Source organism: Sorex fumeus, unplaced genomic scaffold, assembly GCF_029834395.1.
Source record: "Sorex fumeus unplaced genomic scaffold, SorFum_2.1 ptg000047l, whole genome shotgun sequence".
Lineage (NCBI taxonomy): Eukaryota > Metazoa > Chordata > Mammalia > Eulipotyphla > Soricidae > Sorex > Sorex fumeus.
The window spans coordinates 7,714,777-7,730,871 of record NW_026606104.1 but is presented as its reverse complement, the minus strand read 5'-3'; the positions used below and the strand labels follow the sequence as shown (position 1 = coordinate 7,730,871).

The 16,095-nt window shown below is 36.5% G+C and overlaps 1 protein-coding gene across 4 annotated transcripts in view; it reads left to right on the top strand.

Annotated features, from left to right (window-relative positions):
* The window catches only part of FNBP1L (formin binding protein 1 like), a 164,915-nt gene that overhangs the window by 125,134 nt on the left and 23,686 nt on the right, over positions 1-16,095 (top strand). For 3 of the 4 annotated variants that reach the window (XM_056123734.1, XM_056123733.1, XM_056123732.1), the window contains exons 7-11: positions 3,211-3,315; positions 4,901-5,029; positions 7,158-7,304; positions 9,494-9,697; positions 11,057-11,215. In XM_056123734.1, coding sequence (XP_055979709.1) covers positions 3,211-3,315; positions 4,901-5,029; positions 7,158-7,304; positions 9,494-9,697; positions 11,057-11,215 — 744 coding nt within the window. The remainder of the gene's footprint in view (positions 1-3,210; positions 3,316-4,900; positions 5,030-7,157; positions 7,305-9,493; positions 9,698-11,056; positions 11,216-16,095) is intronic. The other variant, XM_056123735.1, reaches the window with a different exon arrangement.

Here is a 16,095-nt window from a genome sequence, read left to right as displayed (position 1 = left end):
GAATTTCATAGAGAGTTGAAACTGAGAATATCTGTATAAAGTAGTTTGGAGGATTCAACCTTTAGTGAAAGGCGAACTAGAAGAATTCTGTCCACTGACAAAACAGTGGGCTTCAGAAGAGCTTCTCTCCTGTAGGCCAAAGGAGGGGAGATATTCTAAGAGAACATCAAACTTTTTTGCTCTTCCAGGGATTGAAATTAGTCCCACACACTTGCAAAACATGTCATTGATAACAGAGCCATATCTGCTGGGCAAGCTTCTTGATCTTGTAATTATGAATTTTAAAATCTGAATTTGCACTTCCTGTAGTTTTATAAACCTCCCCCAAAGGTAGATGTAATAATTAAGAGTGCAAATAGTACGGCCTACTGAGGCATTATTTTCCAGGCAAGTTATTGGAAGACTTCTCAGGGGAAAGGAACTTGAAAGGAAAGACTTATAGATACTGATGTTAGGAAAACCAAGGAAACTGCCTGACCTTGTAACTGTAGAGGAAGAGACCATAATCAACAAGTCCCACCTGCAGAGCTTTCAAATGAGGTTTTCAAATAATAGCAGAAAGGCAAAGATCCACAACCATTCAAAGAAAATATCTAGCATTTGCTTTGCATGTGGGTGGCCTGAGTTTGATTCCTGACACTGTATGAACTCACAAGCACTACTCTGGACTTTGTGCTCAGAAATGATTCCTGAGCATTTAGTCCGGAGTAGCCCCTGGGCCATCTCCAGGTGTGCCCTTCCAAGAAAATAAAAAATCTAATGTGAATATCAGTGTCCAAAACTAAAGAAAGAAAGCTATTTGAAAGGGCTGATAATATCCTTGTGGCATTCAGTAGAAACAATCACAATCACAACCATCCTGTTGTTCGTCGATTGCCTCGAGGAGGCCTCAGTAACGTCTCCTTCGTCCTAGCCCTGAGATTTTAAAAAGTGCCATATTCAAGGCTCTTTCAGGGTTAGGAGAATGAGACCCATCATTGTTACTGGTATCTGGCATATTGGGTACGCCACGGGGAGTTTGCCGGACTCTGCTGTGTGGGCAGGTTACATTCAGTAACAGGTTACATGCAGCAATAATCAGAACTATTATTATGAAGATCAAATAAAATGATACATGTAGTTAAAATAACATCTGATACATATTAAGTAAAATAGGTAATAACTGATGGTGATTATGATGTCATGCCAACATTTTTTTTAAACTCCCAGACTTCTTTTTTGACCTACATATGTTTCCTTTCAACTTTATCACATCAGTTCATGTCTCAGAGCCCGAAACACTGTAATTACCTCTTTCTTTCTTTCTTTCTTTCTTTCTTTCTTTCTTTCTTTCTTTCTTTCTTTCTTTCTTTCTTTCTTTCTTTCTTTCTTTCTTTCTTTCTCCCTTCCCTTCCCTTCCCTTCCCTTCCCTTCCCTTCCCTTCCCTTCCCTTCCCTTCCCTTCCCTTCCCTTCCCTTCCCTTCCCTTCCCTTCCCTTCCCTTCCCTTCCCTTCCCTTCCCTTCCCTTCCCTCCTTCCGTCTTTTTCCGTCTTTTTCCATCTTTCTGTCTTTTTTTCCTTGTGTGTGTGTGTGGGGGGGGGGACAGGGGGAGGAGCAGAGGGGATTTGGGCCATACTTTATAACTCAGGGCTTACTTCTGGAGTGGTTTGGGTGACCATATGTGTTATTGAACCAGCAGCAGTCGTGTGCCAGGAAAGCACATCCTTATATATGTGCGCTGGTCCCATAGCTATTTTTCAGTTTTTTAGTTTTTTAGTTTTCCCCCTTTTAATCCCATATCATCTCCACTGCCAAGATGTTTCCTTCAAATCCAGCCCCAATGCTACTCCAAAGCTCATAACATCACCTGCCTCATAATGTCCCTGATGTACTCGTGAGGTTTCACATCTTGTCTGCTATCTCCAAGCTCACTGTCAGTTACTCCTTGCTCAGTTGCTGAGAGGAAGACAGTACTACCTGTCTGACTTAATAGTGAACACACTACCTAAATGCCCTCCTATTACACCTGCTTTAAGCTGCACTTTGAAAATTAGATTTAAAACTATAGAGAGTTTAAATCTCAAGATCAAACATCCCAATCCTTTCAAAACTCTACCATATGCTTGTCTACGTAATATACACCGATCAAAGTTTTTCAAATACCACTATGTGCCAGGTACTGTCTTTGCATTAGGAACACAGGAGTGGGTAAAGCAATAAGCCATGTATAAAAATCTTAATGTAAAAACACAGTTTTTCTTCCCAATGTCCACAGCTACTTGTGTCAGCTGCATCTGAGCTAGAGCTTACATTCTACTGATTTTTATTGAGTAACTACTATGTGTAAGGTCCTCTGACAAATGATTCAACTGTAAATTTCAATCTGTTCAATAAGGGAGATAATGATGATCAACAAAGTACCAAGGAATATTTCCTTATTTCTAGAAAATATGAAAATACTTCCTTATTCTTCTCCTCCTCTCTCCCTTTCTCTTTTTCTATAAATAAGAGGGGGGCGGGGATTAAGAACAAAACAGTCAAGCACTGTGCCAAGTACCTACCAACTTATACTGGTTTCTCACCAAACAAATGAAAAACGATAGCAAGCAAATACTAAAACCAACCAAATATAGTCAAACTATCATAAAAACACCAATAAGTTCTGAAGTTATGGTACATTATTTTTCCTTACTGGGTGACCTATGTAATATTAGTAATCACGCTGTGGGGCTGGAGCGGTAGTACAGCAGGGAGGGTGTTTGCCTTGCATGTAGCTTACCAGGGTTCGATCCATATTGTCCCCCAAGCAATGCCAGGAGTAATTCCTGAAGGCAGAACCAAGAGTAATCCCTGAGCACTGACAGGTATGACTCTAAAAGCCAAAAAATTTTTTTAAATTAAAAAAGAATTATGTCTGTGACTGTTTTTCCTCCAAAATATATAATATCTAATATTTAAACTACATAGATTATAGTAGTAGCACTGTAGCATTGTCCTCCTGTTGTTCATCGATTCACTCGAGCGGGCCCAGTAATGTCTCCATTGTGAGATTTGTTACTGTGTCAGCTGCGTACAAGGCAAAACGCCTTACCTGCTGTGCTATTGCTCCAGCCCAATTATAGTAGTAACATTTCTAATTTGTAAAATTCATTTTTAATGTGTAATGGCAGTATTTTAGTTATTTTTAATGACATAAATCTAATTCTGTTTCTCGGTTTTATGTTTTAACAGAGTAAAAAGAAATTTGAGAGAGAATGTAGAGAGGCAGAAAAAGCACAGCAAAGTTATGAAAGATTGGACAATGATACGAATGCAACCAAGGCAGATGTTGAAAAGGTAAGAAATGTCCAAACCAACTTTGATGGCACAATTTTTTTTTAATGGAGAGGTAAGCTATAGTATATTTATTCTTGTAAGAATTTCCTCAAGATCTTGACTATATCTTAATCTAAAATAGACAAATATTTGACTATTTTCAATTATGTATATTATTGTATTAATCTGAGAAAGTAACTTTAGTTACTTTACATTAAAAGTAAATCAGGTGTTAATTTTAATTACAGAAACTTACTGGCATTTGGAATGCATAGTTGCTATTGGGAATGTAAGTCTATGCTATTTTAAAGTACGATGGAAAGCCTTAAATTATGTTGATGATATAGGGCGGATTGATAGTTCAGCCAGTAGAGTGTTTGCCTTGCATGCGGCCGACCCTGGTTTGATCCCAGGCATCTCATACTGTCCTCCAAGCTCTCCTAGGAGTAATTCCTGAGTGCAGACTCAGGAGTAGACCCTGAACTTCAGAGTGTGACCCCAAAAAGCCAGAAAAACAAATTATATTGGTAGGAATGTAAATTGCTGTTGCTAGAAGGGAGAACTTACTGAAAAGTAGGTATTGTTTGTTCATTCATTTTGAAAAATTGAACTCTCATCACCAATTCGGGCCAGTTTATCTGGTACAGCCCACTCTATAACTGCTACTTCTTTTCCCATACTGTTTGCTCTTTACATTAGAATGTTTAACATAGTGATTGTGCTTTTAAAAAGATTCAGAATAGGAGTTGGAGTTGTAGCACAGCGAGTAGGGCATTTGCCTTGCATGTGGCCAACCCAGGTTCGATTCCCAGCATTCCATATGCACCGCCAGGAGTAATTCCTGAGTGCATGAGCCAGGAGTAACCCCTGTGCATTTCTGGGTGTGACCCCAAAAGCAAAAAAAAAAAAAGATTTTGAAGTATAGCTGAACTTCACTGCAAATTGGTATATCTATAAATAAAGGTCTACTAGTAGTATATTTTCTCCTTAATAATTACCCGGCTGGAGCGATAGCACAGCGGGTAGGGCCTTCGCCTTACACATGGCCAACATGGCCAACCCGAGTTCGATTCCTCCGCCCTCTCGGAGAGCCCGGCAAGCTACCGAGAGTATTCGATATGCCAGACACAGTAACAACAAAGTCTCCAATGGAGACGTTACTGGGCCCGCTCGAGCAAATCGTACTGGGCCCGCTCGAGCAAATCGACGATCAACGGGAGGGCCTTTACCTTTACCTTTACCTTTAATAATTACCTATATGATTAGAACAAGAAGAGAGAAATAATATATTTTCTGCCTTCCATTTCCTTAACTAAATAAAAACTTAAAATTGCATAAATGCCAAAAACAGTTACCTCAATCTTCTATGCCTTGTCTACCCTATTTTTAGTGGTTTATACCTCTAATGATAGTGACTTCCTTGTCATTAGAAATAAAGTATTTATTTTTCTTTCTTTTTTTCCCTCCAGCTTTAAAGTAGCATTAATTGGATTTTTTGTATTATTTTATGTCTAGTTTTAGTACACCTTTCAGTAAAGCAAATAACTATGATACGATCTTTTCATTGTTGATTTTTTTGTAATGATTTTGACCAATTTGTCCCTAGGCTAAAATGCAGTTGAATCTGCGTACACATATGGCTGATGAAAATAAAAATGAATATGCTGCACAGTTACAAAACTTTAATGGAGAACAACAGAAGCATTTCTACGTAGTGATTCCTCAGATTTATAAGGTAAAATATATTTCTGTGAAATCTTCTGTTAAATCTCTATTCCTCAAGCGTCTGATCATCACGAAGAAATTTCTTTAGTGGGGCTGGCGGGAAAGTACAGTGGGCAGGGTGCTTGCTCTGTAAGCAGTGCCACAGTTTGATCCCTGTTATTCTTTATGGGCCCCAAAGCACTGCCAGGAGTGATTCCTAAGCTCATAGAGCCAGCAGTAAACCTTAAGCATTACAGATTATAGCCCCAAAAAACAAAGCAAAAAGAAAGAAATTCCTTTACTTTTATAAGTTTAAAAGTATATGTTTTCTAATTTTGAAATCATAAATTTTAAAGATTTATTATTAGCATGCTTTTGTACTCAAACAGTAGCATTTTCTGGATATATTTTAATGTTCATTAAGTATTTTGTAATAGAGGGAATTAATTGAAGTTTTGTACTATAATGTGATCATTATGAAATAGATTTTTTTTTTACACTATACCAGAATCATCAGTATTGGTCCAGGTGACAGAAATAAATCTTATAAAATATATTTGTGAATTTGAATTTTACTTGCTTGTCTATATAGCTGCCAGACCTCAAATATTTAATTCAGATTTTGTACTTACTTATGGGATGCTTAAGTCCTATCCAACATCACAATTGCCAAACAGCCTCAGGTAGAGACATGGGGATTAAGTGATGTTACTGCCTATTCTAGAAAGAAGAGAACTTAGAGGAAGAGTGTTGAAAATCTCCTCTCTGGGAGAGCAGATTCTATATGGGAAGAGTGCCAATTTAAATATATGTATAGCACAATGGGTAGGGTGTTTGCCTTACACGTGGCCAACCTGGGTTTGATTCCTCCGCCTCTCTCGGAGAGTCCAGCAAGCTACTGAGAGTATCCTGCCCACACGGCAGAGCCTGGAAAGCCCCCCCATGGCGTATTTGATATGCCAAAAACAGTAACAAGTCTCACAATGGAGATGTTACTGGGCCTGCTCAAGCAAATCGATGAACAACGGAAGGATATTGCTACAGTGCATATATATATATTTTTTTATTTATTTTAATTTTTTGTTAGGCAAGTTAAAAGTACAAAGGAAGCACAGTAAGAGGTGATGGTCTGTAGTAGGTATCAGATTCTGGTCATTTAATCCTGAGCATCAGGCTTGCCAGTCCTCATTTCACTGGTGTTTTTTCTAGGCTATGAGTTAAGCCTTTATATTCTGGGGAGACCTTAACTTTGAGGTCAACAATTTTTTGTGTGTTTTAGGGCTTGTGATCCTTTTGTTTGGACCTTGCATTTTCTGACTCTGGGGCAGTTCCTTTGTGGAAATGCAAGTCTCAAAATAACTTAAGAGACTTGGAAAGTAATTAAAGAGGAAAATGTGATATGAAGGCTGTGAGAGTTTGAGGCTTGAAATGTAGCTACTCCCTGGGAGAAATAAAGCTTGGTGTTGGCAAATATGAAATGTCATAAAAATTCCTTTAAGTTATTTGACTTTGTGTGCTTCTATGTAATTCTTAGTAGCATCTGCCAGTCAAATTTTGAATTGTGAAAATTACATTCATCACTTTGACCTTGTAGCTTTCTGGTTTTTGCATCTTTCTCCTTTAACCCCTTGTTAGTCACTCTGACCTGACAGAGTGACAATCAACTTTGAAGTCAGTCCAATCAGCTCTTTTCAAAGCAATGTAATTAATTTAACCACTTAAAAGGCTTACATTTATATGTGTTTTAGATCAGTTGCTTTATTTTTGTTTGTTTTGGGGGGCTCACCCAGTGTGCTGAGGACTTACTGTACTCAGGGATCACTCTGGCAAGGCTTGGGTAACTATATGGGATGCTAGAGATCAAACCCGGGTTGACTGTGTGCAAGGCAAGCAAACTTCCTACCCACTATACTGTCACTCTGACCCTAAGCCAGTTGCAAATAGCACAAAAATTTTGTTTTCAAGTAAAACTTTTCCTTATAGTATAGACAATAACTCTTATTAAAAAATGAAAAGTAGAGGAGGTTTGAGGTCTAGAGCTATTAAACTTGTAGGTATAAGGCAAGCACTCAATTTGCCTGCTATGCTGTCTCTTTGCCCCTTGTTTCAACATGAAAAGAAATTCAGTTTTCCTTTAAAAAATTTTTTCTAATTATTAGCAACTACAAGAAATGGATGAAAGAAGGACGATTAAGCTCAGTGAGTGTTACCGAGGATTTGCAGACTCAGAACGCAAAGTTATTCCTATCATTTCAAAATGTTTAGAAGGAATGATTCTTGCAGCAAAATCAGTTGATGAAAGACGGGTAAGTGATGAATAATTATATTTGAACAAATGTAATTTGGCTTAGGTTTGTATTTTAAGTAAGTGAAATTAATTGGGAAGAGGGTGAGGAGTAGTTAATTTTAAATTATGTTCTGTAGAAGTAAGTGTAATACATTGGACTTTTTTAGACTCAAAAGACTGTTAGAAGCACTAAACTTGTAATTATTTGAAAAAATGCAAAGCCTTCCTTCTTTCTTGATTTTTCAGTTTTACTCCTAGAGTGTAACTAACTCATGTACTATGTGTTATAAACTATATTTTACTGTTAGTTTGATGAAGGCTTAGAAAATGATATGGTCAAATAGATCTAGAGTTATAAGAGATGGTATGGCTTATAAGAGGTTATTTTACGCAAGACATTTGAGCTGGATTTTGAAGCTTGAGCATTATATGGAATGATGACTCATGAGAAAGACGAATCAGAGCATTATGAGTGGAAAGAACAACATCGGCCTTTTCATAAGGAAGTGAATTTTATCACATTATATCCTGTAAGGTCTGACAGAATCTTGTACCCAGTCATTTGTCAGTAAATGTTGATTAAAATGACCAAAATGGATGGTTGGCAGAAACTGACAAGATGAATGAAGACTAAGAGAACCAGTGTTTGTGGAGAGCTAAATATATACCACATAGTTGTCTTTACAGCAAGTTGACACTACATCTGAGAGTATTCTTTCTGTATCAAGTAGAATTCTGACTTAAATTTAAACTGGAAAAAGGATTGGAGTTTTTTTTTTTTAGTTAGGAATTCAAAGATAATTTTATATTTCTGTATAGCTGAATCCAATTTAAGGTTATAAATATAGTTAGGTACTCTTCCTCTCCTGTTCTTACCCTTTAGTAAATGATTTTTGGGTGTAGCATTGGTAGCACAAGATGTTCCTTAAGAATGATTTTTAACTAAATGACAGACAAAAAAGAGCTGTTTAAAAAGAGAAAAGAGGAGAGGTGATTTCAAGTAAAGAGAAAAATATAGGTTATCTTCTATAATGTACAGATAAAGCCATTTCTTTCAAAATGACTAGTCCAGGATGTTAGTAGAAATTTAGGGACAGTGGTAAAGGGTCATAGATACTTCAGTGATAGTGATGTGCAGCAGCTTTGTACATCAGTACTATAGATTTAAACATGATTATAATCCTATTATCTGAACTTAAAAAATAAGATAGTAGAGGGAATACAGAAATAGTCCAGGATTTAGGATGCTAGTCTTGCACGTTTCCGACCTCAGTTAGATGCCTTGCATTGCTTATGGTCCCCAGTGCACCACCAAGAATAAGCCCAGAGCATAGCCCAGAGAGGTTCAAACACTGAAAAGAAATGAACAAATAAAAAACCAATAAGCCATATTTAATAGAACATTCAAATGTAGGTGCATATATATATCCAAAAATAATGTGTGCATTTTTAAGTTTTAGGCAGATGATTCTGAATTCTTTATTTTCAAAGTTGTATACTCACTGTGAGATTCTTTCTGTTGCTGTAGCCCTTCTAAATCTGAATGAAGTTCCTTCAGATCCTGTCTCTTTATGATAATAAAGTCTTCTAAAGGTCATCTTTGTAAACATAATTAAAAAGTTTTTTTTCCTTCTCATTTGAAACTTAGAATTTCTACTTCAGAATAACTCTTTTTGTTATATATTTTATTTGGGATATGTGGCCTATAGGGCTGGAGCAATAGCACAGCGGGTAGGGCGTTTGCCTTGCACACTGCTGACCTGGGTTCAGTAAGCTACTGAGAGTATCCCTCCTGCACTGCAAAGCCTGGCAAGCTCCCTGTGGCATGTTTGAAATGCCAAAAACAGTAACAACAGGTTTCATAATGGAGATGTTACTGGTGCCCGCTTGAGCAAATCAACGAACAACAGGACGACAGTGCTACATGTAGCTTATAAATTCCTTTTGTATTTAGTTCTTTCTTATCAACTAGTTAGTTCTCAAATGGCTTTCACATTTTCACCTGAATGAAAACCTTCACAAATATTAGGAGCTAATAAAGAATTTATTTCTAAATTAGTATCTTCTTTGGGATTAAAATATTTAGAGTTTATTACAGTTTCACAGGAAGAAATTACTTTAAACCTTTAATAGTAGAACTGTTACATTTGAAAGCTAATGTGATATTAAGAGCAAATGAAATGCTTTAAAAACGTGTCTCATGTGTAGGACTCACAAATGGTAGTGGACTCCTTCAAGTCTGGATTTGAACCTCCAGGAGACTTTCCATTTGAAGATTACAGTCAGCATATTTATAGAACCATTTCTGATGGAACTATCAGTGCATCCAAACAAGAAAGTGGGAAGGTGGATACCAAAACTACAGTAGGAAAGGCCAAGGGCAAGTTGTGGCTCTTTGGAAAGAAGCCAAAGGTAAAAGTCATAAAATTTTATTACTTGCTATTTATATTTTTAGTTTATCGTTTAAGTTAAAATAAGGAATTGAACAGATAATGATTTTTTTATTAGTAGAAAATACTTTAGATGACTTGATTAACTTTTTGTTTAGAAGCAGAATTTATGCTTTAATAGTAAAAGCAGTCTCTGGATTTTACATTTGAACACTATTTAATGAGTAAATTATTATAAGTTATTGGATAGAGTCTTGAAATTTTGTTGGTTATAGTTCTGAAAAATTTCTAAGGAAGCTTGTGATCAATAATAAGACCACTAAAGTTGCAATTTTCAATTGAAGTGGATGGCTCACAGCATTGGTAATGTCAACCTAAATGTAGGATCATACTAATAAATTAATTTTTATCACCTATGTAAATATTTAGTGGAATTTTTTCAGTATTTGTGGTTAAATTTAAAAAGCCTCTACTAAGAGAATCTCTTAACTCTTGTTGGAACTCATCTTGCAATGTGCTGTTTATCTGAAGATAAAACTAGTTCAGCAAATTAATAAATAGAGTCTATGGAATCTTTATTAATTTAATGATTATAATAGTAACATTGAAAGATAGGTACTTGTAGTTCATGTGCCATATTTGTTAACTTATACACAATATTTTTATTCATTTTCTGATCTTAATGTGAATGTAGATAATATTTAACTCCTACCATAAATATCTTTAAAAGCACAATAACAACTCAAGTTTTATTCATATTGTAATAATTTTGTCCAGTCCAGTACTTGAGAGGTGTGACTTATATTTTAAGTCAGTATAATAGCTATAAGAGAAACACAAGTAATACTGAAATTTTTTAAAAAAGGAAAAACAAGTAATACTGAAATTTTTTAAAAAAGGACGGGGTATACAATAGGATGAAATAGAAACAGTTTGAGAGAAAAACCACAAATATAATGAAACATTTTTGCTTATTTGTAGTAATAGTTAGTATTTGATTTCAATAGACATTGCATATATATCTTTAATTATAGTTGCTACCTTTATTTCTGACAGGTCTTAAGGATAAAATAAGTGGTACCGATACTTTAAAAATCAAAAGAAATTTTCCATCAGATCATGTTGCTCTCTAACATAATTTATGTACTTTGTTTTCAACCTGTCAGTTTTTAGTGAAATCAAGTGAAATGGTACATTTTTAAAGGTAAATTTGATTTTTTTAAAAAATGAGTTTTGGCAAAACTGTGTTAAATTTCTTTTATTTTTATTAAAACTTTGAGATATATTTTGTGAAAAGTATGTTGCCAAAAATAGAAATTTTCATATAGAGAAAAACAGTGCACAGTTGGCTTATTGATTCCTTTCTTTATTTCCATATTAGCCACAGTCCCCACCCTTAACCCCTACTAGTTTATTCACATCCAGTACTCCTAATGGGTCCCAGTTTCTCACATTCTCCATTGAGCCCGTGCATTATTGTATGAATGAAATAAAAACAGGGAAGCCCAGAATTCCTTCTTTCAGAAGCCTCAAAAGAGGGGTAAGTTTAATAATGGGTTAAAATGCATGATGGCCTATTGTGTGTGTAGTGTGGCTTTTAATACTCTCCACCCTCATTATAAGGCTCTCTCTGATAAATATGTAGTGTTAAAAAACCACAGAATTAAGTATAGCTGCCCTCAAGTTAAAAAATAAGCCAAAAAAAAAATCCTCTTTATAACATTTGAAATACTCAACCATAAAAGAATGGTATTATAAAGAGGGTGCTGGGTACAATCATATTAGCTTTTTTTTTTGTTTATGTGAAATCATGTCCACCATTGTCTTGTAATGTATTTACATTTTTAAGACTTTCAGTAATATGTCACTGGAGCTACTTATAATTTGTCACTAATAACTACTACCAATATATAAATTATTTTATTAAAAATCATTCAGTTTTAATTTCCCTATCTTCAGAAGCATAATTGTTAATAATTAAAAAAATAAAAGATAGGAAGAAAGAAAAACAAAAGCTTTAAGAAGCTAGTTTATGCATGTCTAGATGGTTTTAGATGTAAGTTCAGTAAGCCTACAAAGTAAGTCTTAAGTTTTCTTTAAGCTGAGTTATATCATTACTCAGAAGCCCTTATTTTGCTCTGTAGCTATTATATTGTTTTTCTTAAGTACATGGTTTTTGACTATTCTAAAAGGTTATTTCTTTTTCTTTGCTGATGGTGATATGGCGTTAGTTGTTGGACCATACTTGGTGGAACTCAGGGACTACTCCTGACTCAGTGCTCAGGAGACCAGATGATACAGTGACAGGGATAAAAGCTACCCCATTGAACTATCTTTCCAACTCCTCTTTTCTTTTTATGTGAAAAGAATTTCTTTGTCTCTTTGGACCACATCTGTTGGTAAGTAGGGGTTACCTCTGACTCTGTACTCAGGGAACCATGGAGTGCCAGGCCTGCATACAAAGCACATAATCAGCCTATTGAGATCGCTACAATAGTTCTTCTTTTTCTTTTTGTAGGTAGGGGCTCCACAAACAGTGCTTAGGAGGTTCTGGAATCCTGCCTGCAGTTATTAGCTTTTAAAATTATATTTTAGGATCTGTGGTTTACAATTCTATTAATGCTTATACAATTCTGTTTCATGTTTAACACAATCCATCACCACACCCTAGAATATTCACTTCCCTCTACCATTGTCCCTGTGCTATCCTCTCCATCTTATCACCCCCTACTTTTTCCATCCCCAGTGGTGAGCTTCCTGCTGCAGACTAGTTTTCAGTTTCTGTTGCCTTTGGATATTTGTTATACTCTTTGCTGCTTTATATCCTGCATATGAAAGAAATCATTGTCCCTCTTCTGACTAACTTTACTCAAGCATGATACTCTCCAGATCCATCCACATAGAAGCAAATGTCATGACTTCCTCTTTTCTTATAGTTGAATAGTATTCCATTACATGATGATACACTTAGTATTCTGAGTAGCATATGTACAGTAAATTTCTTTATCCAGTCATCTGTTCTTGGACACTTGGAGTTGTTCCAGATTTTTGCTATTTTGAATAGTGCTGCAATGAATATAGGAGTGCAAATAAATGAATGTCTTGGATAGTTTTAGATGCGTTGGGGTAGATGCTAAGAAGTGCAATTGTTGGACCATGTAAAAGCTCAATTCCTGGTTGAGAAGTGTCCTCTTTTTCAAAAGTCTGAATCTGTAGACATTTCCCCCAACAGTGAATGAGAGTTTATTTTTCTCACATACACACCATCAGTGATAAATTTTGTTCTTTGTGTTATGTGCCAACCTCACCAGTGGGAGATGTTACCTCATTGTTGGTTTAATTTTTATTTCCCTGATGAGTGATAGCATTTTTCATACACCTTTTGGTTATCTGTATGTCTTTTTTGAAGAAGTTTCTGAACTTCATCCTATAGCAAGTTTCTCCCTTGGTTGGTTGGGGAGTTTCTTTTCTTTTTCCCTTTACTTTCCAGTAAGCCTTTGTATTTAAAAAAAATTTATTCATCTCTTCCTCCTATTTTTTAATGAGGTTGATTTTTTTTTTCTAATTAGTGAAACACCATGAGGTACAGTTGTAGACTTACAAACTTTTGTGCTTGGGTTTCAGTTATACGTCCCTCCACCAGTGTCCATTCTCTACCACCAATGATCCCAGTAACCCTCCCATCCACCCCCCATCCCACCCCTACTCTGTGGCAGGGCATTCCTTTTGCTCTCTCTCTCCTTTAGGGTGTTGTGGTTTGCAATAGAGGTATTGAGTGGCTATCGTGTTAGGTCTATAGTCTACTTTCAGTACACATCTCCTATCCCGAGCGGATTCTCTAAACACCCTTTACTTGGTGTTCCCTTCTCTATCTGAGCTGCTTTTCCCCCCAGCATGTGCTGCCAGCTTCCAAGCTGTGGAGCAAATCTCCTGGTACTTAATCTCAACTATTCTTGGGTGTTAGTCTCCCATTCTGTTACTTTATATTCCACATATGAGTGCAGTCTTTCTATGTCTGTCCTTCTCTTTCAGACTCATTTCACTTAGCATGATACTTTCCATGTAGATCCACTTATATGCAAATTTCATGACTTCATCTTTTCTAACTGCTGCATAGTATTCCGTTGTGTAGACGTACCAAAGTTTCTTTAACCAGTCATCTGTTCTTGGGCACTCGGGTTTTTTTCCCAGATTTTGGCTATTGTAAACTGCTGCAATGGACATACAAGTGCAGATGTCATTTCAGCTATATTTTTTTTGCCTCTCTGGGATATATTCCCAGGAGTGGTATTGCTGGGTCAAATGGGAGCTCACTGTCACACTGTCACTGTCGTCTCGTTGTTCATCGATTTGCTCAAGTGGGCCCAGTAACATTGTGAGACTTGTTACTGTGTTTGGCATATCGAATACGCCACGGGTAGCTTGCCAGGCCTTGCCGTGCGGGCGAGATACTCTTGGTAGGGAGGCGGAGGAATCAAACTTGGGTCAGCCGTGTTGGCCGCATGCAAGGCAGACGCCCTACCTGCTGTGCTATCGCTCCAGCCCAATGGGAGCTCAATTTTAATTTTTTGAGAATCGTTCATCCTGTTTTCCAAAAGGGCTGAACCATTCAGCATTCCCACCAGCAGTGAAGCAGAGCCCCCTTTTCCCCACATCCTCGCTAACACTTGCTTTTGTTCTTTTGGATGTGGGTGATGCGGTTGATTGTTTTTCTTGTAAAGTTCTATCAGTGCTTTATATATCTTGGATATTAACTCTTTGTCAGATGAGTAGTAGACAAATATTTTTTCTCAAGTCTGTAGGGCTAACCCTCATTTTCTTTTTTTCCTGAGGATTGCTTTGACAAGTGGGGGTGAAATTTATTATAAATTTCAGTAACATTTGATCTTATGACTTTAAAAAGTGTCATGGGTGTTTATAGGGACAGAATGGAGTCTGTTTAATGCTTCCAGGGCAGGATTATCATTTTGACAATGTTAATCCTGTCCGTGAACAAAGGATGTGTTTCCATTTCTTCCTGTCCTCTTATTTCTTTTAGTAGTGATTCATAATTTCCTTTGTATAATTCTTTCACCCCTTTTGTTACCCTAATTCCCAGGTACTGGGTTTTCTGAGACATAGTTGTGAATTTTTAAAACAAATTCCTTTCCTATTTTATTATTTGCACGTAGAAAAGTAATGGATTTTTGTGTGTTAATTTTGTGGCCTGCTACTTTACTCTACAACTCTAGTTTTTCTAGAAGATTTTTTGTAGAGTGTTTAGGGTTTTCTAAGTATAGTAAGTACCAGGTCTTTTGCAAATAAGAGTTTGACTTCTTCTTTTCCTGTTTGGGCGCCTTTTTTTTTTGGGGGGGGTGGTTTGGGTCATACCCAGCAATGTTCTGGGGTTACTCCTGGCTCTGAACTCTGGAATTACTACCTTTCATGCTTTGGGAACCATATGGGATGCCAGGGATTGAACCCAGGTCAGCTGCATGCAAGGCAAATGCCCTACCTGTTGGACTATCTCTTTGGCCCCATTGGATGCCCTTAATACCTCTTATTTACCTAATTGCAGTGCCAAGGACTTCCAATAGTATGTTTTATAGTAGTGGTGAGAGTAGGCAACCTTGTCTTAAAATTTTACAGGGAAGTTTTGCAGTTTTTCACCATTGAATATAATGTTTGCTGTGACTTTAACTTATGTTGAGGAAAATTCCTTTAGTTAGTTTTCTTTATATCAGAAATGGTTGTTGGATCTTATCAAATGGTCTCTCCATCTATTGATTAATTATATGGTTTTTATTTTTCTTATATTGATACAGTGTATTACACTGATTGAATTGTATTTATTAAGCCATCCTTGCATCCCTGGGATGAATCCTCCTCGATCATGGCATATGATCTTTCTTTCTTTTTTTTTTTTTGCTTTTTGCGTCACACCCGGCGATGCACAGGGGTTACTCCTGGCTCTGCACTCAGGAGTCACTCCTGGCAGTGCTCAGGGAACCATATGGGATGTGGGGATAGAACCCAGGTCAGCCGTGTGCAAAGCAAATGCCCTACCCGCTGTGCTATCGCTCCAGCCCCCATGGTATATGATCTTTCTAAAGTATTTGGTGTGCTAATATTTTGTTGAGGATCTTTGCATCTTAATTTTCTTCAGGGATATGGTCTATAGTGTTGTATTTTTTTCATTTTGTGTCTGCTTTTATTATCAGGATAATGTTAGCCACAGAAACAGTGTGGGAGTTTTTTTTTTTTTTTTAATCTTTCTGAAAGAATGAAAAGGTTTCAAATTAGGTCTTTCAAAGGTTTGGAAGAACTCACTAGTGAACCTTTCAGGGCATGGGCTTTTGTTTTGGGAGAGACTTTTTTTATTTTGGTCTATGAATTTTTTTTATTTTTTTACTTATTTTTGGTTATATTTATTTATTGGAC